General features: G+C 51.2%; 1 protein-coding gene across 1 annotated transcript in view; it reads right to left on the minus strand.

Annotated features, from left to right (window-relative positions):
* Positions 1–314: 314 nt before the first annotated feature.
* PDIA5 (protein disulfide isomerase family A member 5) overlaps positions 315–26,951 on the minus strand; it is a 90,998-nt gene continuing 64,361 nt past the window's right edge. Inside the window, exons 12-17 of the mRNA XM_044252201.1 lie at positions 15,206–15,276; positions 14,526–14,686; positions 11,441–11,571; positions 7,375–7,445; positions 950–1,084; positions 315–552 (exon numbers count right to left, since the gene is read on the minus strand). Coding sequence (XP_044108136.1) covers positions 472–552; positions 950–1,084; positions 7,375–7,445; positions 11,441–11,571; positions 14,526–14,686; positions 15,206–15,276 — 650 coding nt within the window. The 3' untranslated portion in view covers positions 315–471. The remainder of the gene's footprint in view (positions 553–949; positions 1,085–7,374; positions 7,446–11,440; positions 11,572–14,525; positions 14,687–15,205; positions 15,277–26,951) is intronic.

Here is a 26,951-nt window from a genome sequence, read left to right on the forward strand (position 1 = left end):
GCTCGTACTTCGTGACCATTAGCTTCAGCAGCCCATTTTCTGATTATCTTAACAGACTTCCTCCCCAAACCAGTCGTTTCTAATGGGATATGCTGTGGTCCGATCTCCCTGTCTTGGTTTCCAATGGTTGAGAGGGGCAGTGTCCCACGCCTTCCTCCTTGCGCCCACTCTGCCCTCACGTGTCTCTCCCGGGCAGACGGGGCACTGGTGTGCAGCCAGCTCCCCACCTTCCAGGAGAGGGCGTGGCATGAGGGACAGCACGAGTGTCCACTTCCTCATCTCTGTTAGCACAGGCTCTGTGGAAACAACCCATATCACCAAACAATCGGTTTAATTTTATTTCAAAAATTGTACAAAATGGCCATAAGCGGCTATAAAAAATTTAGTCTTTTGAACACGTGGAAATTCAGAAAGAACAACAAAACAGGTATCATTCACAGTGTAATGGAAAAGCTTTCTCTGAGGCAGAAATTACAACTCTTCCTTCTTCTTCCCTAGTCTCTCATGGTCTCCTTCCCGGAGCGTTCGAATAAAAGTGGTAAACCCCAATTCCTGTAGGGAAGGGGAAGAGAAAGAGAAAAAAGCCTTTAACCCCTGATGCAGATGTGCACCCTCTCCCTCTCTCCCCTTTCCCTGACCCTCCAGGTGCTCACTCCTCTGGACACAGAGAAGTGGCCAGTAGAGGCAGCTGGCCATGTCGGGAGGGCTTGCCTGGCTACAGAGGAGTCCTTGCCACTCTACCTCTGGAACCCACGCAGGCTCTGGGAGCTGGACTCCAGAACAATCTCTGGGGGCACTCTCCCAGCCAGACCCATAACCCTTGCCTTCCCAGCAGCACGCACATGGCTAACTTCTGTGGTGTCTGGGAAGTCTCCCTTTGCTCCCTTCTCAGTGGCTGTCTCCCTGCCCAACAGAAAGAGCTCAGAGCAGATGCCTCTCCCCAGCTTACCGTCCGATCCCTGTCATACTTCTCTGCAAACTTCCCATAGTGGTAGTAGTGGATTGTGGGGTAGGCCTTGACGGCTTCCTGCTGACACAGGTCCTGGTTCTTCTCTTTGACGCAGTCCACAGCAGCACAGGCAATCTGTGGGCCCGGAGAAAGGCTGGGTCAGTGCAGGCGGCCTCCTGTTTGAGACCCGAGGCCTGGACCCTCTGCACATGAACAGCACTTTAGGCCCACACCGTGTGCTTTCTCTGATTTCTCTCAATAGCGACGAAGAGCTGAACCAGAGCCTCCCCAGCTCAGAGCTCCACGGAGACCGCCACGGCTTGCTTCCAGTTCTCAAGGCAGAGAGGTAAGGTTAGGGGACTCAGCTTGCAGGGGCCTCAGACCACCCTTTAAAATCAAGAGCATAATGGCCATCGAGGAAATGATGACCTGAGAGCATTTTTAAACACTGCAGGTTCTGTGATGCTTTCTGTGAGCCATGGTGGGACTCATTCATTTATCAACCAACACTTTCCGAACATCTGTTTGGGAGGCAGTAGAGGACCAAGGTTAAGAACAAGTGCTTTGAAGGCGAGTTTCCGAAGTGCAAATCTGGGCTTGGCAGCATAGGAAGACTTTCGGAAAATGACCTAGTCTCTTGGAACCTCAGTTTCTTCATCTATAAAATGGGGGTAATAACAATACCTAAGTGATCAGGCTGAGGACTGAGCAAGAGAATCCAGGGGCGGTGACTTGGCACAGGACCCGGCACGTGATTAGTAGTCAATAAGTGTTCACTGCTCTCTTAACCACCCCTCCCTACGGCCCCCAGACACGAGCTCTGCCCCTAGTAGGGGCTCAGAGTCTGGTCAGAGGGGTCAGAGAGAAACAATTCCAAGGCACAAAAGGAGGTATGAGGTGATGGAGAAGGTCCAGGGTGCCAAGAGGAGGGGCAGAGGTGCTCTGCACGTTTGCCATCTGAGCAGTGGCCTGAAGGAGGAGAAAGACATTCCAGCTGGGGGAGCACATTCCAGGGACCGGAAGAGCTCGGCATGACCAAAGCAAATGGAATTTTCAGTTAGAAGGAGATTCCCAAATTGGCCACTGGCCTCTTCCTGCCTGTCTAACAAATTCCACAGACTGGAAGTTTTCCCTAATTTTTACTGTTTTTTTAAAATAAGAGGGTATAAAGCAGACCGGGGGAACCTTCTGTCTGTTGGTCAGAGAGCAGGGAAGGAGGAAAGAAGGTCGCTTTATGCAACACACCAAACGCAAGCATTGCAGAAGCAGGGCGGGCAGCTTCTGATGAGTGAGCACGTACCCAAGGGCTGCTATGTGCTAGTGGCACACGGGTGACCTTGAAGAAGTCCGGCCATTTAGTGACCGCCACTCTTACTGAAGGAAAGCAGTTAATAGATACATAACAAGTGAGATCATTTTAGAGCCTGGTGAATGCTCTGAAGCAATTAAAAGAGGGTGATTCAAGACAATAGCCAGAGGGGCTGCTTTATGGCCAAGGAGGCCTTTCCCAGGAGACAGGATTTGATCTACAGCCCGAGTCAGGACTCGGCAGCAGGTGCAAGAAGGGGCACCTGCCCACACCAGGACTGGAGGGGACTGGGCACGCAGTCTCCGGGAGCCAGAGCCCATTAAGGCATTCCGACTGAACTTTCACCATGCTTGAAATGTCAAGTGATTACATAGTCACAGCTCACATGGTTCTATGGCTACGGGTTCTTCCCATGGGGACGGAGGCCCCCTTTCCAAGTAGAAGAACCCTGCAGGCCACCGACAGTCCTGGTTGGCTCACTGACCTGGTGCCCAGGTGAGCAGGAACCCCTCTCTGCAGGCAGTGGGGCGACAGAGTGCAGAGCGAGGGGCAGCTTCTCCTCCTGTCACCAGTGGGCCACCAGTGCAACCCCCCGGCCCCCCGCTCTGCTGCTTCCCTCCCACCTCAGCTACAGAACGTCTGTACGATAAGACTTCTTAGAGCCGAGTTTGCAAACTCGCCACACACGATCCGTATCTGGCTCTCAGTCCTGTTCTATTTGGCCCACATAGAATTTAACAACAACAAAAAAAATAAACCTGAATTAGCTGCCAACCTAGAAAAAGAGCCAGAAGATTTTATATAAAAGTTTGGCTCTCCAGCTTCTGTGTGAAAGCCAGATTGGACGGCATTCGCCCTGCATTCCCGCAGGCAGCCACTGGCTGGAGCGGAGGGCAGCTGTCTCTGTCGGGCAGGTTCAACGAGCCGCTGGCTGGTGTCCGCCCCCGAGCCCAATTCACTGGGCCGGCAGACGGGCCCCTGCAGGCTTCTGAGAACCCCAGCTCACCCTCTAAAGTGCTCTCTGGATTATTTAGAAACATAAGGCAGATGCTCCTCCGGCTGTCCTCAGCGTTCCAGCTCTTGGGGCCCAGCCCGGGGGAGGCGGCTCACCCCGGCAGCCCTCTGCGTCCGCCCCCAGCGAAGGGCCAAGGCTCTCCGCTAGGCTGAGGAAGTGTTTGATGAGGGCTGCTCCGGGTGCTGCTCTCCCTGCATCTGCTTTAAATTATGAATTTAATTTGTATACATGCCCCAAAGCTGTGGGAAATGTAGTGTACAGTTTTATAAATCGACTAAATTAAAAATGTATACTTATTTCGAATCCCCTAAACTAGCTGCCAGCCACATTCACATGGAGTGCTGCTCCTGGCCCCAGAGGCTCCTTCACACTCCCTCTCTATGGGAGGAGAGGAGTGGAGCGTGGCTCTTTCTCACGGAAGCAGCTTAGACTCTGGAAAGGAGAGACAGCCAATAAACCTCTTCTCACCTATCCCAATTTCTCCTGTCTGGATGCCTGCCTGCCCCCCCCCCCCAAAAACCCACTCTAGGTTTACACGGACTGAACTGTCACTGAAGGTACACGATAATTTCTAGATTTGCTCTGCCATAGTTGGTATCTTGCCATGACCCCTTAGCCAAACTTGCCACTGGCACCCATAATTCTTAGCTGCAGGGAGCCCCAAGGAAGGCCAGTCTTGGCTGGAACTTGAGGACAGGTCCCCCTGCTTCCTTGACCTGTGGGGGATTCTGTCCCTGGTGACGCCTCCAGAGCTGAACCCAATTACGCATGCACCAATCTGTTCATTAATACACCTGTTCTGGCTCCTGTCCTGACTGTCCCCTCTTCCTCCATCCCTGAGGCTGTGGCCTGAGACCATTTCCCAAATAAACCCCCTATACACGAGTTCCAGAACCTGAGTCTGCTTCTGGGAGACCTCTGACAAAGCCTGTTTATCTGGTTCTGAGCTGCCCCTTCCCAGCTGAACAACTTTGGGAGAGCTTTGAACCTCTCAAAGATTCAATCTCTTCTTGTGTAAAATGGGAGACAGAGAATACTTAGTTGCTTATGCTACAGTGACTACTACAAGGACATGACATAACCCTCTTAAGCATCAGAGGAAGAGGAGTTTTCTGAAAATATCAAATGCTACTGTGTGGTCATTCAGTCAACATTTACAGAGGTTTCAGGCATCATGGCTGGAGGGAATTCAAGGACCAATGAGGTCTCTATGCTCAGGGAGCTTTCCTTTCTGATGGACAGACAGCTTTGTCAACGCAAGGGAGTACACACACCACGGCCAAAGTTACAGCAGCCCCCTCTGCCTTGGGTCGCCTGTCCTGGGATGACCTTCCCACTTCGTTGGCCAGCCTGATCCAGGCTGGGGACACCTGGATCTGCCATGAGAGATGAGCCCAACCTTGCCGGCCCAGTGGAACCCTGCCCCTGCCTGCATCGGCCAGCCTTCCACCTCAGGCCGTGTCCTCTGTGGCCCCTTCTCTACGGCCTTTGGTGCCAACATGAGCAGCATGCAGCCCTCTCTCCAGCCAGTGTGTCAACTGCTCAAGTTCCCTAGTAAGCTCCTGGGAGGGGGGGAGGCTCCCCACCTAAGATATGAGCTGCCTCATGCGGCTTTATTGATTCAGTAAAATAAATCTCTGCAGGAGCTAATATTGACTCTGGCTATGAAAATGGAAGTGAACAACCAACAGCATATTGATTGGGGAAGGAACAGGGGCTGGCTTCTGGGTGTGTTGGGGAGTGGAATACAATTCTAGCTAAGAGGTAGCAGCACAGGGTGTCTGGAAGAAGTGGGAGTCAAGAGACTCTGTTCTGGTTGTCAGCGACTGGGGGCTGGCTGTCCCTGGGCAAGGGACACAGCTCCTCTCTGGAACGTGACCCCCATGAGCAGGAGAGGGCTGGATGGGCCACTGGACCCCAAACAGCAGCTACTGGCCAGTATGAGAGGCAGCTCTTAAAAATTACAAATTCCTGGGGGTGGCTAGGTGGCTCAGTCGCTTAAGCATCCAACTCTTGATTTGGGCTCAGGTCATGATCTCAGGGTCGTGAGACTGAGCCCCACGTTGGGCTCTGCACTGAGTGTGGAGTTTGCTTAGGATTCTCCCCCTCCCTCTCTAAAAAGAAAGGAAGGAAGGAAGGAAGCAAGGAAGGAAGGAAGGAAGAGGAAGAGAGAGAGAGAGAGAGAGAGAGAAAGATAGATAAATATTACAAATTTCTAGAACCATCCCTAGACCTCTGATGGGACAGTTCTAGGATGGCACCCAGCACTTGTGACACAGGTAACTCTAGTCCCCTGGGCCGAGAGTGAATGCTTCCCTGGTTACTGAGAGCCATGGAACCAGGAACCCCAGGCCTGCCAACTGCCTGGCAGAGAGGACACGAGATTAAAACGAGTGAGGGTGATCTCTGGCTTGGGATAAAGGGAGCTGGAAGGAGAGAAGCAAGGAAATAACCGACAGGGAATGACCCCAGGAAAAGGCCAGTAACATTACTGTTCCAAGCTGAGACAATTAAGCAAAGGCATTTCAGTGTCTTGGAGAAGGAGGGCTCCCTGTGGAAACGGAGTCCCTGTGCATCAGCAGAGGGCAGAGAGGAAGAGGAGGACTGGCCGTTGGCTGCTCACTGTGGGCACAGCCAGCCTGGCCCCACCTGGACTGAGGTGATCCCGTCACAGACCCTGGAGCCATAGAGACCTTAGCAGCCAGCGGCAGGGAGACCCCACACCTCAGTCACTTTCCTGTCTGTCCAGAGTTTTCCAGGTGAGGGGTGATGGGGGTCAGTGTGGACTGACTGCCAGTCCCATGCTGGCTGCAGGGAGCAAAGTCTTCCCCACACCAACTAACACCCAGACTGTGACAGAGTCATGCTGGAACTGAGCCTGGGTGGCAGGGGGGTCTGGGTGGGCAGGGAGATGGAAGACAGGAAGCCTCTTCTTGCCACGCCCCTCTTGATACAGGCCAAGGGGCAGGCAAAGGAGAAAAGGTTTCTGGTCCTTATATCCCTCCTGATGTGATGAAGGGATCCTCAAGGCATAGCCAGACTTTGTGGGTGACAACAGGACATCCTGAGTCCAGGGAAGGGTCCAGGGATCTGAGTCCCAAGTTTGCCCCCCTCCCCACACATGTCCCTGTGCCCCAGCCTGGCTCCCTCTGACCTTCTGTCCCTGTACAGAGCTTACATGCCGTCACTGTCACCCCACCCAGGGCCAACTCCAGCGTGTCCTGGCATGTGTGTCCAGCCTGCTCTAGCTGCCCCTAAGGACTCCACCCGGTGCACACGCATGCAGCTTTGGGTTGCATGTATCAGCATGCTTCTGTGGCCTGGTGGGGGACAGGTTCCCACAACAGAGTCCCAGGCTAGGCAGAGTCTTCATGATCATCTACAACAGGATGCCAACCTTGGTGAGAGGAGAACTCAAGGCCTGGAGAGTTGACAGGACTTATCCAAGCCACATGATTCAGCAGCAGTCAAGCTGTACCGTGCCTGAGCTCCAGGTCTACCCCTGCCACGCCACCCCTCGGCCCCAGAGTCACACATTGCCCTCACCTGGTGGCAGCCCACGCTGTCCTGGCTGCTGGAGCTGCCTGGGGAGGTGCCTGGGGGTGCCCTCTCCCCACACTTTAATCCAATCTGCAGTTCTACCTTGTTAATTTTATGCTTCATCAGTCAGCAGCTGTAGGAGCCTTTTCGGCGGGACGAGGCTCTGCAGACAGCCTTGCCCTCCTCCACCTTGACTGCCTCCAGTTCATTTTTGTTGGATATTTTTTATTTGTATTTTCAATTACGTAAGTAATGCATGACTACAAATCCTACTGTAAAAAGATTCAAATGCTAAAAATAAGCAGGTGACCCCTTTTCCAATCCCCTCTTCCCATAAAGGGCTGAAACAGTTCAGGGTACCCATTTCTGCTAGCTGATTCTTCAGCAGAAACTCAGCCTGCCCGATCCTGCCTTATGAAAAGAATGTCCTGGTTCCCAGGAATTCCCTGATGTCAGCAGTCTATTCAGGAAAGGGAGCTGAAGTGGAAGGGAGGAAAGTAGAGGAACCGAGGGCTGAGCAAAGTCAGGGGCAGGACAAGAAATGAGGAAGGGTATCCTTACCTTTCGGTCCTCTTTGAAGACGTTGGCAGTGGCGGTAAAGTGTGGGATGACCTTCTTACAGTGCGGGCACCCTGCAGGGGAGGGGAAGGATCAAGTGTTGTGTGTGAGGGAGGCTGCAGGGCCAGGGGTCCTTCCTGGCACTGAAGAGAAGCCTTTCCAGGGGCTTCCCTCCACCCAACAGCACGTGAGGGTTCATCTGACTCCCACCCCTTACACACCAGACTCTCAGGGTCCACGTGTCAACCCAGCCACTCAAACACTGCCCTGTGTGTCTGCTGTCAGCACAAGGACTTTGGAGAGAGGTCTGCTCTTGCCCGGGACCTACCACCCCATCCTCCTGTCACACACTGGGGTTGAAGAGGCTGGGGGTTGGGGGAGACAGTTGCTGTAGCCTTGCTCTGCAAGCTCCTTCCACAGAGGGCTGCCCTCGGAGCCAGCGTACAGCGGGGAGCTCTGGGCTCGGAAAAGGAGGATGTGTGCTCAGGATTCTCTAAGCCTGTCACAGAGTCCCCTTCTTCTTCCCTAGGGACTGCGGTAGATACTGTCCACTTCATGGCTGAGAGAACGGGACTGGGAAAGGTGTGGGGAGAAGGAACTACTCCACCTGAGCCCCCACTGCTCAATCCCCACCCCGGACCACATGGCCAAACCAAGCCCCTGGTCCTCATGCTAGCCTTCCACCCTTCGGTCTTCAGTCCACCTGAACCTGCGATTCAGGGGCAGGAGATCCAAGGTCAGGCTGAAAGGAGGATAAGCTACAGTGAGTCCCCAGTGCTTCTCAGGGCCTGGGTTCCTGACTGAGGGAAGAGGCTGATCACAATGGACAAGGACCCATAACTCCAGAGGCCCTGGGTGTGACAGTGGTGCAAGTGTCACCTGACATGACAGACCCCCTTTCCTGGCAACCTCCCTCAGCATCAGCCGATCCAAACCCAAGCCCCCTTCCTGTAACCATTCCCCAGACGCTGCACACAACTGCCAGGAGAGCAAACTGCTCTGAGGGAGGAGTTCCCTGACACTGGTAATTAATTCTGATCAAAACACAGGTGGGAGAGGCCAACTGCCCCACAGGGAGAGCTGGCAAACAGTCGGACCAGCCAAGGTGGGGAACAGAAATGGCTTTGCTCATCTGCTTTCTCTCTTTTTAAAATAAGATAATAATGACTGGCATTTCAAAGAGTTTTGTGAAACCAAATTAAGGCTAGGCTACAACTTTAATATGAATTTAACACGTGAGCCAATTCCTCAGAGGGGCGGGGGGCCCCCCATACGGCTGGCTGGCCCCAGAGCAGTGGGACAGTGATGAGGAGGGGCAGTCAAGGGATTCTGCCCACATCCACTGCAGGTGTGGGGAAGAGAGCTGGGCTGCCTATGGGTTCTAGCAGCACCGAATGCGACAGAGTGCCTAGCACAGCCTCGCTTGTGGCAGATCTAACAGATGATTGTTTAACTGGCTCAATGGCAATTATATATGAACACTTTACTAATTTGACCCAGCAGAGGGAAAAATAGCTCATATTCATGAAAATGTTACACTCAAAAGGAACGATGGTTTATATATTCCAAAACATTCAGAGGGCACAGTGTGCTGGCTGACAGCCCTGTGGCCCCTAGAAGTCCCTCGGGAGTGGCACATGGATGCCCCACTAACAGCGTTAGGCTGGCCGGAATTAAGCCGTCCCCTCCCCACAAATCTGGTATCTATTAATTTTTCCTTTTAAGCTCTTTGCTTACTGAAAGTATAAAGGCAACTGCCAGCTTAGTGCAAATTCCTATTACCATCAATTTAAAGTATCTAGGTCTCAGATTAATCACCTGGTGGATCTAATTTTATCATTATCCAAAAGAAAAGGCAAGGCAAATGGGTAACTGGAGGGGAGGTTGTTTTAGAAAGGGCATGAACACGTTTCCCAGGGGTCTCAGGTGGGCCAGAAGAGACATGATTTTTTAATTGGGGATCTTTAAAAAGGCACCACCTTTGTGTAGCAGGAAACCAAAGATTTCCAGAGCAGGGAGTCGGAAACAAAGCCCGAGGACAGGAGAGAAAATTCCATAGCTAGAGACTCAGCAAGCCGGCCTAAGAAGGGCAGTCACCGGAACCAGACCACTGAGAGTAAAGTGTATGTGTGTGTTGGGGGCTGGAAATGTTGGAACAGGAGAGAACAATGAAACAGCTGGAGGAAGATCTGTGTAGAAACTACGGAAGCCGGAGGTAGGGGTAGGCGGGAGGCTGGGTACATGGTGGAGCTGGGAAGCAAGGGACATGGTGGGGAGGTGGGAAGTGGGGCAGGGAGGCAGGAGGTGGGAGGGAGACTGGGGAAGGCTATGGGGGTTGGTTTTTGCTTTCACTTTATACCTAATTTTAGCAGGGGTGTGACCTTCCTATAGTATTGGTTCTTTATATGTAAATAAGCATCAAGAGGTATTACATAATACATAAATATGTATTATTTTTGTAATTGAAAAAATTTTTGAAAGACTTGTCTTTGGATAGATTCACTTCCCTGATGTACACGTCAGGAGTAGAGTTCAGGGACAGGAACAAGCAGTGGAGGAAAAGGGAACCTCTAGGTGTGAGGCCCTTTGACAGAAGCTGAGTCGCGGGGTGGAGCGGCCCTGAATGGGGTTGTTTCTTGCTAGAGTGGACTAGGAAGCCCTTGAGGCCAAGCAGGGACCACACCTCCTTCCCTTGTATCCTGGGCCCCAGATACCACCCAGCACCCAGTGGTTCTGTGAGGGGGGTCATCAGCAGCCCAGAGGGTAGGAGTCTGGGATAAGAGGGGAGCATTTCTGGGGGGAAAGTATTTAGTCTGGACATACAAAAGCCCACCCAGTATCCGATCAAGGACCTTGACTTGTGCGGCCAGGCCTTCACTGCTGCTGAGGAAGCTCCTCCTCTCAGAACGAGGTCTGGGACAGCAGAGCCCCTCTGTCACACGCTGCTCTGAGGCCTCGGGACAGTCACATGCCCTCTGCTGTCTGTCCTGCACACCCTATTCTGTCCAGACAGAAGACAGCTTCTTAAACCCCACTCAGCCTTCCAGGCATGCCCTAAGGACAGATGAGGACAGCAAGAAGCTCAGCAAGAAAGAACCCAAAGTCCCACTCCCACTTAGAGAAGAAAAGGCAAAAACAGAGCGACTTGCTGGCTGCCCGAGGGTGGAGGTCTGAGGCTGGGAAAGGTAGGGGGAGGCAACTCCTCCCAGAAAGTGAGAGGGAGGAGAGGCATTAGGTATTACTGACACTGGAAAAGTGGGGCAGGAGGGGAGCCAACAGGAGGGCTGGCTACAAGCAAGCGGGTTTATGACTAGATTGAGTTGCCTGGCTTCTCCGCAGCGCAGAGCTTTATTATCCCCACTCCATTAAGCAGAGCTGTAACCTGGGGGAGAGAGACAAGGGCAGCAGAAGAGTGGGAAATTCAAGAGCGTTCCCTGTTAAGTATCAATTAACTTCAAAATTTTATGCACAAAATCCAAAGGTCACAAACACACGTGTCACTTCCTCAACTTAAACTCTGATGAAAATGGGGATCAAGGGGAAGCTAGCTCAGAACAATGTAGTGTGCTTTTCCCACAGCCTCAAACCCGATGGCGTCAAAGCCATGTGGGGAGGTCAGGGAGGTCAGAGAGGGGGCTGGGCTGGGGATGATCAGGAAGACAAGGAAAGCAGAGGCCAAGATGAGTCAGCTAAATTCCAAGGTTTGAAGGTGAAGTCAGTGCCTAGTGGGATGCCAGGAGAGCCAAGAGGTGGAAGGAAGGGGCAAGTGGGAGGCAGGCAGCCTAGAAGATTCTGAAGGAGACTGAGCAACTTTATGGCAGTTCCTGCCACAAACAGAAGTGGATGGCTTTAGCACCGATGTGAGAAAGGCTCCCCAGAAAGAGGGAGAGACCGTGAAAGAACTGACAGAAGGAGGCCCTGGATTTTGAAGGATATCAGCCTGGAATGAGACAGCAGAGAGGAGCCCAGAGTCTCCCTGTGGCTACCCTGGTCCCTGGGAGGGGTCTTTTTGGTCTGGTCTGGCCCGCCCCTCTGCCTCACACCATGGTGAGCACCCCCAGCTACTTACAAGGGGCATAGAACATGACCAAGGTGTGCTTCTTCTTCTTCAGGGTCTCCCGGAAGTTGTCCCCGGCCAGGTGCAACACGCTGGTCTGCTGCTCTTCCCAGGTGGGCTCTGGGGGTGGCGGGGCCTCAGGGCTGCAGGAATGGGGGGGAGGGTGGGGAGAGAGTCATAAGGAGACGCTTGGGTGAGGGCAAACACTTCCACCCCCACCCAGAGGAGCATTCAAGAAGAAATCACTTCACATCCTTTCTAAAATTTAATTCACAAGCTGAGTTTAAACTGAAAAACTCTGTACCGTCTGCGGAGATACTCTGATTCCCTCTGAGGAGCCTACCAGGAAGCCATTTTGTGAAGGTGTGGGAGACCTGAGCCCCTTTCAGGGCGAGACCCCTCTCCAGGTACCAGCTATCCTCTTGCATAGGGATAGAAGCTCCTTTGCCCGGGCTCCTGCATCCCCAGGCCAGCCTGCTGGTGAGCATGTCACAGTCACCCACAGCACGCCCCTTGTGCACAGTCTGGAAACACCACTGGACTCACCAGTGCCTACCCTGCTCCTGGGTGACGGGTCTCAGTCCTGCCTGAGGATGCTCAATCCTCAGCTCTGCCTGAGGATGCTTTCTGAGCTCCCAAAAGAACCGCTATTTGTGTCTAGACAAGGCCCCTATCCTCTCTCTGAACTTTAGTCCCTTCGTCAAGGAAATAGGAATAAAAACTCTGACCTGGGCACGCTTGCATGGCTCAGTTGGTTGAGCTTCTGCCTCTTGGTTTCGGCTCAGGTCATGATCTCGCGTGGGATGGAGCCCTGCATCATGCGGGAGTCTGCCTGGGATTCCCCCCGCCCCCGCCCCCACCCTGATGCACACGCGTGCATGCTTTCTCTCTCAAATAAACAAATCTTAAAAAACCAAAAACTAAAACCCCTGACCTCACAGAATCTGAGCATGAAATGGGCAGCAGATAAAAAGGCACTTGGCAAAGGCTGGGAGGGAATTACCACTTACATAGCAATACGGTCAGTGACAGCTCCACATAGCACCTGACATCAGTAATAAAAACAGCTTCCTCCTCTGAGCACTGCCACACCACACACCTTGCTAAGCACAGGAGTCTAATTTAATTCTTTAGACAAGTCTCTGGGAAAGTGTTGTCTTCATTTTCCAGATGGGAAGTTGGGGCATAGTGGGGTCAAGCAAATGGCCTGGGGTCACCATTGGAGTGCAGGGCTCTCAGAATCCAAAACCTCTGCTTTCCCCCAAGTGCTTTTCAGGTGCTCAGCAGCAGGGACAACGCACAAAAGGGACACAGATCCTCGGGGCTCCCTACCTGCGTCCAGGCCACTCCAGATTCCCTCTCTAACCACAAGTGCAAGCCCCAAGGACTTGCCAGAACCCCCACCTGGCTAATGCTCCCTGGGTACCAGCACCGGCCCCTGATGCAGGCTAGCAAGGCAGGTGTGAAGAGCAACCTGCTTCTGACACCGAGAGGCCCAAAAGGGTACGTACCTCGTCTCTTCTGGAAGTGAACCACTGAACCTGCTCCCAGTAATGAGCAGGACAGAGCGGGAGGAGCTGAGACCAGGAGCTTGCTAGCACCCTCACCTCCTCCCAGGAGCCTCTCCTGAATTTGTGGTAAATTTGCTCCCATTCTACAAGCAGGTATTTCTTAAAACAATGGCTAAGAGTTCCAATTCCCAGCTCCCGAATCAAAGCCTCAGGGACAGCAGGCCCAGAATCTGTAAAGGAGCACCTCAAACCAGGTGGCGCATGTGTACATCCAAGTTTGAGCACAAACATCCTAATAAAGGAATTCAATTTGGACACTGCTATTTTGGACAGTTCTCATGTCACATTCTGACTCTAAAGTCTTAAAGTCTTGGTTTTCACTTGGGCATCCTGATGCTGGGTACCAGGGACCTCCGCAAAGGCTGGAATATGTCTTCTTTTACTTTATCTTCCCCTACCCCGTGCTAAAATGAGGAAATATTCTCAAATATTCAAGCTCTATGTGAGTAAGAGAGAGAGAGAAAGTGTGTGTGTGTGTGTGTGTGTGTCTTGGGGGAAGAGTGTAGACAGGAGAAAGTCTCCTTAACTACAACTTAACAATTTCTGGCTCTCAAGCAAGGCCTGGGGCTTCCTCCACACAGGACAACTGTGTGATGCTTCCTCTCCCTCACAGGAGAAGGAAATGCTCAGAACTGCAGGTTCCAAAGACCTTGGGGAAGTGGGAGGTCCTTGGGCCAGTAATTATGAGGCTACTCAGGTTCTCTGGACTTGTAGGCCCTTATAGGCTGAGCTGTGCCCTGCTCTCCATTCACATGTTAAAGTCCCAGCCCCCAAGTACCTTGGAATGTGACTGTCTTTGGAGATGGGGGTCTTTAGAGAGATGATTAAGTTAAGATGACGTCACTGGGGTGGGCCCTACCCTAATCTTACTGGTGTCCTTCAAGAAGAGATTAGGACTCAGACACAGAGGGAAGACCCTGTGAAGACACGGAGTGGAAGACAGCCAAGGAGAGAGACCAGCCCTGCTGACATCTCATCTTGAACTTGTGGTCTGTGGAACTGTGAGAGAGTAAACTCCTGCCATTGAGCCGTAAGTCTGTGTTTCCTGTTGTGGTAAATCAGCAAACTACTACACAGACTGAGGGAGCACTTGACCGTCTATGTTCTCAACCCCAAACCACCACAGGCTGCCAGGCTGCCTCGTGGACACTCCCAGAGGTCCAGTCAACCACTAGCAGACCTGGGCCTGAACGAGTCCAGCTCTGAATGTCAAGAGCTGTGTATGTCCTTCAGCCATTTCAAGCAGATGGAATAAGATGCCATGATGAAGCCTGGGGCTAGGACACAGGGAAAGGGGGGTCCCTCAAGAAGAGAAACATGCCACCCACTGCCCCGGGTACCAGTGAAACATGCTGGGTGAGGACAAGTGGCCTGCACACCAGAGATGGCTCTGGAACTGGGGAATTCAAGTCCACCTTGGCTCCTGTGGCCCTGAGGAGCTCCTCAGGGTTCCTCTGTGTCCATGGGGCCAGCTCCAGGGGCCGGCGGCCAAGAGTCGGATGTGCTGCTGAGCCCGCCACACTTACTTTCGCATCCAGTCAATAAAGTTCTTCTTTGTTCTGAGCGCAGGCACTGCGGATTTCTCTCCGTTCTTAAAATACTTCAGTGTGGGAAACTCGGAGATGTGGAATCTCTCTGCCAAGGCCTTGTTGACGGTGGCATCGACAGCTGCAAGGACACCAGAGCTCTGGGATGGGGGAGAGGCCAACCATGCATCACAGCCTCAGACACGGTGCCAGCAGAAGAGGAGCCCAGATGCCAGCCCCCAACCCCCCGCAGGACCTGCCAGCATTTCTCTGAGGTGGCTTGTCCCCAGGGCTCATACATCCCCAGGATACGTCCACTGGTGTCCACGGTTTATTTGTGGGCTGAAGGGAGACTTTTAAATCTGTCCTACCAACTGAGCTGTGTAGACCCTGGCTGTTCCCAAGAGCCAAGGTCCCAGAGAAAAGAGGGTGAACTCTGAGGCTTCACCCCAGGGCCACAACCTGGCAGAGGCCACATGGACAGGGCGGGAACAGGACTTTAGAGTCACTCTGCGCCCCTCCATCCCGGGTAGGGGCTCCTCTGACCTAAGACATGTGTATTTGGGGCAGTGAAGTGCTGTAGACCTCCAGGAGCTTGCAGGGGAAAGTCCCTGCAGGGATCCGTGTCACTGAGTCTTCAGAGAAAAATGGTGGGGGGAGGTTCAGGAAAGGAAGCTTACGTCTGCTTCTCCGTGGAGGACTTCCGCTGCGCTCTCAAACTCTGGCTTCATTTTCTTACAGTGTCCACACCCTGTGGGAAGCAGAGAAACCACTCCCATGGCACGGAGGCTCCAGTGAGGTCCCCTGCCTCTGTAAGACAGCGGCGCCCTATTCCCAGACACCAGGGGCACCTGAGAGAAAAGCAGCACCAGCGCAGAGGACGGAAACCTTTCCTCTAATCCACTCAGTGCGGGAGTGGGAGGGAGTGCCAGAGGCAAAACCAAAGCAACTACATAAAAAATACTGGCAACATACACACATATATATAGGTCCTGAGGGCCAGGCACTGCTCTAAGTGCTTTAGAGCCTCACAACAGCCCTACAAAGGTATAAGCTGATATTATTTCCATTTTACAGATGAGAAAATTAAGGCACGAAGAAGGCAGGCAACTGGCCAAGGCTACAGACACAGCCACCGGCAGTGTGTGCCTCCCAGCCCCATGCCACTACCCCTGTCATCCCCCCCACCCTCTAGGCAGAAGGGGGTCTGCACCTTGAATTGGGAATAAGCATTCCCAGAAGCAAGAATACATTCCAACTGTTCCCACGTGGGAGGATGTATGATAGGACAGGCGCAGGGATCTGGATCATCGTTTCCGAATGCCTCTTTCTGGGTACGAACACTGCTCTACCCTCTCCTTACCACCACGCAAACTCAGTAATGTCATGAATAATCAAACATGATACATTAACAAGTAAATGATCACTTTGATAGGTGATGTCAAGAATTTGCAAACAACTTTTGTTTGCATAAAGAGTACTTTCTGGCTTTTAATGCTGCAGGGGCTGTTCAGCGAGGTGGTCCAGACTGGCTCAGGCCCCCACACAGCCAGCTTCGGGATCTTTCCAGACAGGCAGGCTAAGCAGCAGAGAGGGGCAAACCACCGCCTTCTCATGACGGGGGCTGCTGTGTGGCAGCCGACAGCACCACGATTCTCATAACTGTCTTGAGAAATAGGGAGGCAGACAAACCTCCAGGATTAGCCGAGGACACCTCTGACAGCCTCTAGAAGCCACTGAGCCACAGAACGGGCATTCCTGCTTTCATTGGAGCAGGGGACTGGGACAAAAGTGCCTCTCTCTTTCAGGTCATTCCCGCAGAGCCCAGCTACAGCTGGGTGGCACTGGGACACAAACCTGTCCCCTCTGCTGCTGCCCATCCCCACCTTCCTCAGTCCCTGCATACCGGTCCCTTGTAGGGGAGCAGCCCAGGGAGCAGCTACGATTCTTAGCTGCAACAGCATTTTGACCCTTTTCAAATGGGCCAAAAAATGAGGGACACCTATGGGCCTGTGCTCTGACTACAGCCCACTCAGGACTACATGAACCATAGGGGTGACATGGTTGTCATGAAATTGAAACACAAGAATGTTGTTTTCCAGCTAGAAACATCTCATGCTATCACAACCCATTTGTTATATTCTAAGCCACCAGGTTACAAAGGTTTTTTGTTTTGTTTTGTTTTAGTAAGGGGGTTGTTCAGAACTGAAAATGTGTTTTCCCCAAAGAAACAATTTCGAACAAAGATTCCTTGCAGATTTTCAGGAACAGCCACAAAACCCCATTTAACAGAATGTGCCTGAAGCACACAGAGCACGCACTGCTACTTCTCCTCCACTGAACCATCGCCCAGATGGAAAATACGCAACCCACCGTCCACCACCCCGGCCTCTCCCCACACTCGCTATAGGCAATGGCTGCCCACAGTGGCGAATGGAGAATGTCTCTTTTGGCTCAGCTTGGGGCTCTGGTCCTTCCTGGGTCACTGACACGCTTGAGAATATAATAAGGCTTCTTTTTCCCTCCTCCAATACTGATGCCAATATAGTCCAAATTTATGTAACACTTCACAGGGATCCAATCCCCTGACTGACTCCCAGATCCCAGATTAAAAGCCACAGCAGACAAGGCCCAGCTCTGAGGCATTTACTTTCCCGTGGTGGGGGTGGGCAGAAGAGCACAGAGTCGCCCCATGGGACTTCAGGCTTGGGTTCCCTCTCACACCCATCCAGGTAATGAGATGTTCTCAGGAAGACTCCACTGACATAACATGGAATATGTAAAAATGAACTTTTTTTTTTTCTGGTTCTCACTAAAATAAAAGGAATAAGTCATTTTGGGGGGGTTATGGTGGGAATGAAGGGATTCTAGACTCTTAATGGGGATCCCCCTGCCCACCTACCTCCAGGCGGACAGCTCCCTGCAACCCACCCCAAGGTACCAAGCGCCCCACTAGCCTCTGCTAGGCTGGCGTTCCCTGACTGGGGTGCTAGAGGCTCACCTAACATGAAGACAAGTCGAGAAAAGGAAGCTCACTCCTGGTGCTGATCTGTCACCCAAGAATTCAGCCTGCCCCCGAAAGGAGGAAGTGAGTGGCTTAAGTCAGACCCACTCAGCCCAGGAGGCACAAGGGAGAACATCAGGGCAGGCCTAAAACACCTGGGCTCAAGACTCCAGCTGGCCTCCAAAGAAGGCAGGAGAGGCAGGAAGATGTACCCCTGATCACCCTCTCCCCTGAACAGGAGATAAGTGCTGCAGTCAAGGTGGGCAGCGGATGGAGTGGGGAGGGAGCGGAGGGGAGGACGAAGAAAAGCCGGCCATTGCCCCTGACAGAAAAACCGTGATTTCTTTCCAAAATATCCCAGTCAATATGGCAGGACCCATGAAGATGAGAAAATTCACCTTCAAACCTTTATGAGATTCTGGCCCTTTGATGTCACTGCTCAGATGAGGTGGCAAATAGACTCCATATCACGGGCCAGCTTCTCTCAGTGGTGGGCCAGAGATACACGCTGAGCTCGAGAACTCGCTCACTGGGACGAAGGGTCTGTCAGACATAGGAGGGAGAGGTAGAAGATATGCCAGGAAACGTCCAGACTCTCTAGCTCGCACTCACGCCTCTCTCCTGAACTTCCAGCTCAGTCTCTCAGGACTCTCCTTAAAATAATGAAAGTACTTGTCCTCTGTCCTGGGCTTCCACACACTTTCTTTGGCAGCCCAATGAGACAGCCAAGACAAAGCTCCTTAGAGCCAGAAGTGGTGGCTCTGGGAGATGAAGTGACAAACGTGGGGCCTCCATACGGGATGAAGGTGGAATATCTGGCTGGAGTTCCCATCACCATGTCCACATGAGCCCACCTTTTCTCCAAAGTTCTCCTGGCCCCCAGAACCCGCTCCTCATCACCACAACCACGGCCCCGATGGACCAGGCATCTCCACACAGTGCCTACCAGGCTCGGGCCCTGCTCTGAGTCTTCAGTTCATTCCACCCCACCAAACCGCCCACTCCTCTTCCACTCACAAAGTCCTTCTTATGCATACATTTCCACGCCATTTAATTTTGGCCGGCCTTGTGACTGTTCCATTGCTGTCTTCTGATACTTAGGAGCAGCCAGGACATCTTTTCAAGACATAAATCAGGTTACACTCCCTCGGCTGAAACTCTGCAATGGCTTCCCGTCACAGGCAGATCAAAATCCAGACCCTACGATGGCCACAGGCCACGCACCATAGGTCTCTCCTACGCACCATCGGTCTCTCCTACCCACCAGCTGCAGCTCCGGTTTCCTCCCTCCTGTCCTCTGCTCCACAGCCCGTGGCCTTCTTTCTGTTCTATCAGACCAAGCTCCTTTCCACCTCAGGGCTCGTCACGTACAGTTACCTGGAACACGATCTTTCCCCCAGGTCTGTGCATGGCTGATCACTTCACATCATTCAGGCTTCAGCTTAAATTTCACTTCCACAGAGAATCCTCTGACCAGCTAACCCCGAGGAGCCTCACACATCTCGTCTCTTCCAATATCCTGTTCCTCTTCTCAACGGTACTCAGAATAGTTGGAGTAGCCTGCTTATCTGAACCAGTCCATCCCAACCAGAGTGGAAGCTCCCCACAGGCTTTGCCATCTGTCCGGCTCACCGTCACATCCCTGGTACTGAGGAGGACAGTCCGCACACTTTTTGGATGAATTAACCTCATGGCTGGATGGTTCAGATTTTCACCTGTGCACACAAGGTTTAACTGGGTGAAATTCTTTTGGGGCAAGAGTCCTGCCTGGACATGAACAGTTGCTGGTTTGACTAAACACCTCTATCTAGCATCACTGGCAGCCAAGCCAGTCACTAGGCATGTCCCCTCCCTCCCCACCACCACGTGTACACTTCTGCTTCTTACAAGGTCTAGAAAACAGCTCTGGAAATCCATCTATGGATGTTGTTCTACAGCTTCTCATTCATACCCTAAACTAGCCATGGCTTGTGCTTCCACCATGAATTCCCTCGGCAATCTGAACAAGATAGGAAGGCCAAGCAACAAGCTTCTGTAAAGAAAGTTTATGAGAAGGAGACTGGCCAGGCCCCAAAGAGGAGAAAGGTCTGGCTGCGCAAACATGTCCTCTGCTGGCACACACCTATTCTGGAGACCCATGGGTCTTGGGTCATGCCAGCCTTGACCCCAGCCCCCAAATCCTGGGCCTGGCCTTCAGGATATACTGGCAGCGTGGGCTGCGGGACAGCCAGAAGGGGAGGTCAGAAAGCAGGAGCAGGACTCCAGCCCACTGCGTTTTAGTGTTCTGATTGTGATTTGATAGGCCATTAAGTTTTACTGCCGAAGTTCCTTGTTGGGTTTTTATCATCTGTGTAAGTGTGCGGATGCTGATTTTCATGGCCTGGCACAGAGGCTGCACATCAACTCTTTGAGCACACTCCTTTCTGGCTATGGGAATGCTGCCTCCTGTCAACCCCAAGCTTTCCAATTCCCCTGGATTATATTAACTTTAGATACACCTACAGTTTTATTACAGACCAGCTTTGGAGACTTTCCTGGATCCTGGAACAAGAATTTTCCAGGGAACCAAGATTAATCTGGAAAGCTCTCTTATAGCTGAGCCTCTACAGGAGCCTGGATTTTCCTATCCACATTCCTGCTGCCTTGCCTGGAACCTGGCTGAGGGCATGTGAGGGAAGTGGGGCTCCTACAGATGCCAGCAGAAACACTCCTGTTCTAACATTGTGATGCGCACCCCCAGAGACCTCAGGGCTCTTCTAAGGCTTCCAGCTGTCTGCACAACAAAGCTGACTCGCAGATACTCACAGATACTCTGGGGCAGACTCACACACTGACGGATGCTTCCATTCATCATGTGGCCTTCTTCGTGTGCAAAAACAGAGTGGGGTTTTTTTTCTTCCTTTGTATTAGTGGAAAATATAGATAAGAGGCTTTTAAATTTTTTCTTCTAGGCTTCTATCCTAAGGAAATAATCTGACATGTGGACAAATATTTATGCATAAAACTGTTCTCTGCAGTGTGATTTATAATGCAGAAATACGGTAAACAGCTCGAACCTTCAACATTATGGAGCTGGTTAAGTAATTTATGGTGCCATTATACAATGGAATATTATGTGACCACAAAAAGCATGTACAGAAAAGCATTTTTAATAACATAAGAAAATATAAGATAATCTTAAGAAAAATGAAAGAGAAAAACATCCGGGGAAAAAAGGACTTAGAGAAATAAAATTAAATCCTTTCCTCCCATCTGGCACAACAGAATGAAGAATCCAGATGAATTAAAGAATGTGACAAAAAAAAATATTATAACAAAACACAGGGCACTAGTTTTATATCTGAGGGGTGGATTTCCCGAGCAAGCCATGAATCCCAGAGGTCAGGGTGGGGAAAGGCAGTCTTGCAGAAGGCACAAGGGTGCAGGTTTTAATCCTAGTTCTACCTTCTTAGCTAAGCGAACTTTGGCCAGTTTCTCAACATTCTGGTGCCTTTCTTTCCTAACCTGTAAACTGGGGATAATCATAATACCTACCTCATAAGATTTGTTATGAACGTTAAATGAGTTAGTATATGGAAAGTGCTTAGAAGGAATGCCTGATCCATAGTAAGTACCCCATAAATATTCTACTTACTCTTTGACCACACAAAAGGTAAAACTTTTGCGCAATGAAAGGTACTACCATGAAAGTAAAAGCTGGCCATAGACTACAAAGAGAACATCTGGAACACAGAAAAGAAATAAATATTACTACCCATAAGTACAGAGTTCTAGGTCAAGAAGAAAAAGACAACCGAGTAGAAAAATGGGCAAAGGATACAAATAGGTGGTTCGCAGGAATACAGAAGGCTGACTAGCACATGAAAGGACACTTGATTTCCTGGAGGCCGTGGAGCTGTGCACAAGTTGCCCTTTTGCCCAGTTTGGCAGGAAGATGAGAGGCTGACAGTGTCCACAGCTGGCAAGGATGCAGGCTCTGGCTCATGGCCTCTGTCACACACAGCCAGCATGTAGCTCTGTCATACACGGCCAGGGTGCAGGCTCTGTCACAGACAGCCAGGCGCAGGCTCTGTCACACACAGCCAGGCACAGGCTCTGTCACACACATGGCCAGGGTGCAGGCTCTGTCACACACGCCCGGGGCACACGCTGTCACACACACGTCCCGGCTCAGGCTCTGTCACACACATGGCCAGGGCACAGGCTCTGTCACACACGGCTGGGGGTGGTGGAACCTTTCTGGAGGGAAGCTAGCAGTATGTATCGAAGCTCAAGCACACATCCTGCAGCCCAGAACTGCGGTTTCAGGAGTTAGTCATAAATATTTAGACGTGTTCCCAAATACATATGTTTACAAATGTTCATGGCATTGTTTGAATAATCAAAGGCTGTCGGCAAATGTCTATCAACAGGAAATGATTAAAAATCTGTATCTCAATGATTAAATGCTATTCAAAGATTAAAAAGACTGAGGTAGATTTATATACCAACATCTACATGTATACAAAACAATCTTCACGACCCACTGCTAAGTGCAAAGAAGCCACAGAACAGAAAGACAGGAAATGATCCTATTTACATAAAGAATAAAAACAAAAACACTGTTATTTAGGAAGAAGCACAGAAGGAGAAGGTCGTACTGACTGGCAGCAGTGGTCTGCTCTGGTCAGGGGGAAGGGTGAGCAGCGAGGGCTTTTACTGTTTGCCCTACAGTCTTATGTCTCCCTTGGACTTTGGATGGTCAGTAACAAAAATGCCATGATGATCCTTACGTTATTGGTACAATTAAAAAATTAAAGTGCTAGCACGAAGGAGTTTAGGGCATGACGGTTACACAAATCTACACATCAGAAAAATAAGTCAGTTAACTATGTGCTAATTGAAAAGCCTTAAAAATGGGGGAAAAGAAACTAGAAACCAAGTGAAAAATGGTTGCTTCTGGATAATAGGATTATAGCTAGGTTTTTTTTTTTCCCCCGATATCATTTATACGTCTCTGTACTTTCTAGATTTTCTACAAAAAAGTCGTATTACTTGAGAATAAGAAGGAAACTGAGAAGCAGAAAATCTGGAGTCTGACAGCAATCTGCCACCAAATCTAAAGGGAAAGCCCAGCAGCCTCCAGCACACATTTCTAAGAAAACATCTGCGGGGGGAGGATGGCATCTGGGTGGCTCAGCTGGTTGAGCATCAGCCTTCGGCTTGGGTCATGATCTTGTGGTCCTGGGATTGAGCCCTACATCAGGCTCCCTGTTCAGCGAGGAGTCTGCCTTTTCCTCTTCCTTTGCTCTCCCCTTGCTCATGCTCTCTCTCTCTCTCTCTCTGATGCCCTCTCTCTCTCAAATAAATAAGTAAATAAAATCCTAGAAAGAAGACAGGCTGCTCCTCAGGGACACCCTCCCCAGAAGCCCCCTACGTTCCTTCTGCTGTCCCCACATGAGTGATGCTCACTCAGGCGGTGTTATTTCAGCACTGCAACCTCCTCTGGCCCAACGGAGGTTCTTGGAGAAGGAGGAGCAGGTGGATGTTAGTGCAGCAAAGTAAGCAGGACAAGAAGAGGAGTGAATACGTGTAGTCTGACTTTTCTCCTTCAGGATGCCGCAAAAAGAAACAAAAGGCCCAGGGAGCGGCAGAAATCTGCGTTCTGCTGCCACACCCTTTGTGGACACTGTGTCCTCTGGGGGATTGCAGAGCTGGGCCTAGTGCTGTAGCCTCCTGCACCCATGCCAGGCTCCACACTGAGGGCCAGATGGAAGAAAGGGGGAAGTGCAGAGTGAGGGCGGGCTGCCCCCAGGGCTCTACATGAGGCCCCGGCTCCGTGCTTGCCCTGTGCGGTGCACACCCTCCTCTCAGAGCCCGCTACTCACAGACTGTCCTCCCCACGAGGCTCAGCCTGATTCTGGAAGGCAAGGTCCATGGGGCAAACCCGCTTGTAAATCTCAGCTCCCATCACTCCCACGGTGTGACCTAGGTCGGGACTGGAGCTCATGTGCATGGAGGGGCCCACCCTGTGCTGGGCCTGTGCTTATTTGCTCAGTGACCACTCAGACATCAGGATGTAGAGGAAGCAGAAGGATCTGTGTGATTCCAGCTAGAATCAGAGGGGAAAAGAGAGAAGGTGATGAGGCTGAGGGAGCAAGTGGCAGGAAAGCTGGAAAAGGGAAAGAAACAGACCACTGGACTGCTGATGATATCCAACAATGAGGGGCCCATGTGCCTTTCCTCAAGAACCCAGGAGAGTAGTTCCATAGGTCCCCCATGAAGGTTCTAGGCACGGAACAAAGTAATTTGCCTCTGGAACCTACACATGCCAGTGAGCAGCCACCCGAGGCAGGCAACAGTCAGGTGGAAAGCTAAAGACCCTTTCTCTTCCTGGCCTTTCAAGAGCAGAACCCAGGAAGAAAGAGACACTGAGCATATACTCTGTGCATAGAAATAAGAGTGTAAAGAGGGACTGCGGCTCTCTCTGGGAGTTAGTATCACGAGTGTGAATTTTCTTCTCTGTACTTTCCCATATTATCCTGTTATAATATGTACATGCATTCCTCTTTAATTACCAGAAAGTCCTAAGAATAAATTCAGCTTTTCGGTTTGGGCCCTACTATTTCAGTCTGTTGGCATCTTCAAAAATCTTACATGCAATTGTTCAATATTTTAGCTAGTTATCCTTTTTCCAGCTCTAACCTTTGGAGATTTAGAAGTATGCCTTTTTTTTTTACATATATAGTTTTAACGAAACTGCTGAATAAAAAACAAGTACCACCCTCCAGCTAGAACGAAGCTAGACTCACAGTCATTCAGCACCAAGAAGGTGGGCCACTCCACTCCTTTTCCCCCATGATAGGAAAGCAGAGACTCGCTTTTGATAAAACAAGGACATGCTATGAGCCTGGTGGTAGGTATTATGGAAGGCATATATTGCATGGAGCACTGGGTGTGGTGCACAAACAATGAATTTTGGGTCACTGGAAAAAATTAAATTAAAAAAACAAAACAGAACAAAGACATGCTAATTCATCAACCCAGTAGGCCTGTCACAAGAAACAAACCAGCGATCCTTTATATAAACTATGGTCTTTTCTGTTGACAGACCCCAACTTGTTTTTCTAACTCTCCAGCATGGTCTGTTTCTAAACCACTCCTTGTTTTGGTCTGAGATGGAAATGTGTCATACTGCTGTGATTTCCAGAATTCACCTTTTATGCACTTGGGAAACTTGGGACAGCATGGCCAGTCTCTGGCCTCCTGATGTCTGTCCTTTTCTCCTGGTTACCCAAACCCCACAAAAGTGGTTCACAACTGCTCTGGATTCCCTGGAGCTCCAGCATGAGCTGCACTGGTAGGCAGCCAAGAGCTCTCTGCTCCCAGCTATCTCCTCCTGGGGTCCGAATCCTCTTGAAAACCACACACAGTCCATCCTTTGCCAGATGACATCCTTTGCGTGCTCTTGGATACAGAGGGACTGTGCAGAGCTAGGACTTAATGGAAGCTTTAACAGGAAGCTTCACTGCACGCTTTTGTCCTGATCCCTGTCCCTGTCAGTCCAGCAGAAATAAACCCACATAGGTGTGTGCACGCACGTGCACACACACACGGGGCTAGCCTCATCAGAGGGTTCCTCCCAAGCAAACACCCACCAACAGAAGCCTCAGACGTCTCTGTTTGCTAAGTTTGAAATCAGAGTCCCCTCAACAGGGCTCTGTAAGGAGTGTGGTGGGTTTCAAAATATTTATTAATAACAATGACTGATGGGGAAAACAAAAGCTGCCATTTGGTTCCCCGTTCTCTTTCTCTAACTTTGCTCTAAACAACTTCACTGGTTTGTTTCTTGTCCATTAAGCCCTCACTGTGCCCACAGAGGCCCTTGGGTGGGAGGAGGGGAGCGATGAACAAGATCCTTCTGGTTCAGGGAGGGAAGAGCATGAGTCATGAGGGGAAGAGAAAGGGAGGGACACTACAGACAAGCTCCAGCCCCCAGACCCTGGAGGCATTAGCTCCTACAGTGAGTTGCTCACCACCCAAGACTATAAGAAAGAACACAGACAAAAATTCCAGTCTATGTGGTACATACTGTTTTTGGATACCACACAGGATTCATCAAAGGGGATACACACTCTTCATGCTCAGATGCATCAACCATGAACCCCTGCTCAAACCACTCGGTACTGTGTCGGGCTGCAAGGGACAAAGCTCCCAGGGAGGAAGTGAAAACGGCCAGTCACTACCAACCTGCTCTGTGGGGACAGGGACGCAGGTGGGCTGATCCCAACTCCATGTACCACGTGACTTCCCGCCGGCCTGGCTTCTGCCCCAGCTCTGAGATGGGCTCGAGAACACATGTCAGCCGCGAGCACACTGTGCTATGCTCATTAAGGCCTGGGCAGAGCTGGGAGTGAAGTGCTCTTAAGGCCCCATAGTTGCCCTTAATCAGGAGGCTCTCTGAAACTTAGCTTTTGGGGGCAATTGGTCAGTTTTCTAAAAATTCAGAAGAAGGGTCATAAGAAGACTTTACCTCTGGATCTGTTCAAGAATTTGGTACTTCTCAGAAAGAAGGAGCTGGGGAAATCCTGAGCAGGGATCGCTCCTGACTAACCCACATGCTACCCCAAGGCAGGGGCGCGCAGGGGGGGTCAGCAGTACTGCACTTGCGGAGCCGTGAACAATTTGGGCCATTTCTGTGTGACAGTCTCCTTATCTGTAAAATGGGGTTCATCCTGCTGGCCTTGCGGCACTGTGGGTAAGATGAAAGAAGGGGACCCTGCAGAGAGCTGCTTTATCGCCACAGGCTGAAACACAACTGTTAGCACACAGATCCTCACCCCCGTGCTGATGACCACTATATTCCCCGCTGAAGGTGCCTCCGTGGACTGGACGGTTATGGCACTGGTCTATAAAGCAGTTATTTCTTGCTCGTTCTTCTTCTTCATAATCCTTCCCTACCATCACTGGGCCAAAGAGCCAGCAAGAAGCTCTGAGAGAAGAGCACACTGCCCCGCCCCCCACCATATACGCACCTGTCCCAGGGTTCTGGGGACCCACCTTGCTCACCCATGGGGGTGGGGGATGGGCCCACCTTTCCCAGGAACTCTGCATTCCTGGGCTGTCATCCCCTTGCTCACCTCCACAGGAGCAATCTGCTCCCGCTTAGAAACAAATTACTATCAATTTTCCATTCTCCGTGGGAATGGGGAGAACACTGGCCTAGGAAATTCCCGGACTGCAGGCTTTCCAGTTATTTCTGCAAATGCCTTCTACAGCATTCGCACATGTCCCTTCCTTGATCCACTGTGGCTGCTTCAGGCTACGAAACTCTCAGGTTGAAGCGGAAGGAAGGCATTCCAGATGCTGGGGGATCTGAGGCTCTGGCCCTAGCCTCACCAGGCCCTCTTAGCTATTTGGCAAGATTCAGGGCCTGCTGGGGG

This window comes from Neovison vison, chromosome 6, assembly GCF_020171115.1.
Source record: "Neovison vison isolate M4711 chromosome 6, ASM_NN_V1, whole genome shotgun sequence".
In the NCBI taxonomy this organism is placed as follows: Eukaryota; Metazoa; Chordata; class Mammalia; order Carnivora; family Mustelidae; genus Neogale; species Neogale vison.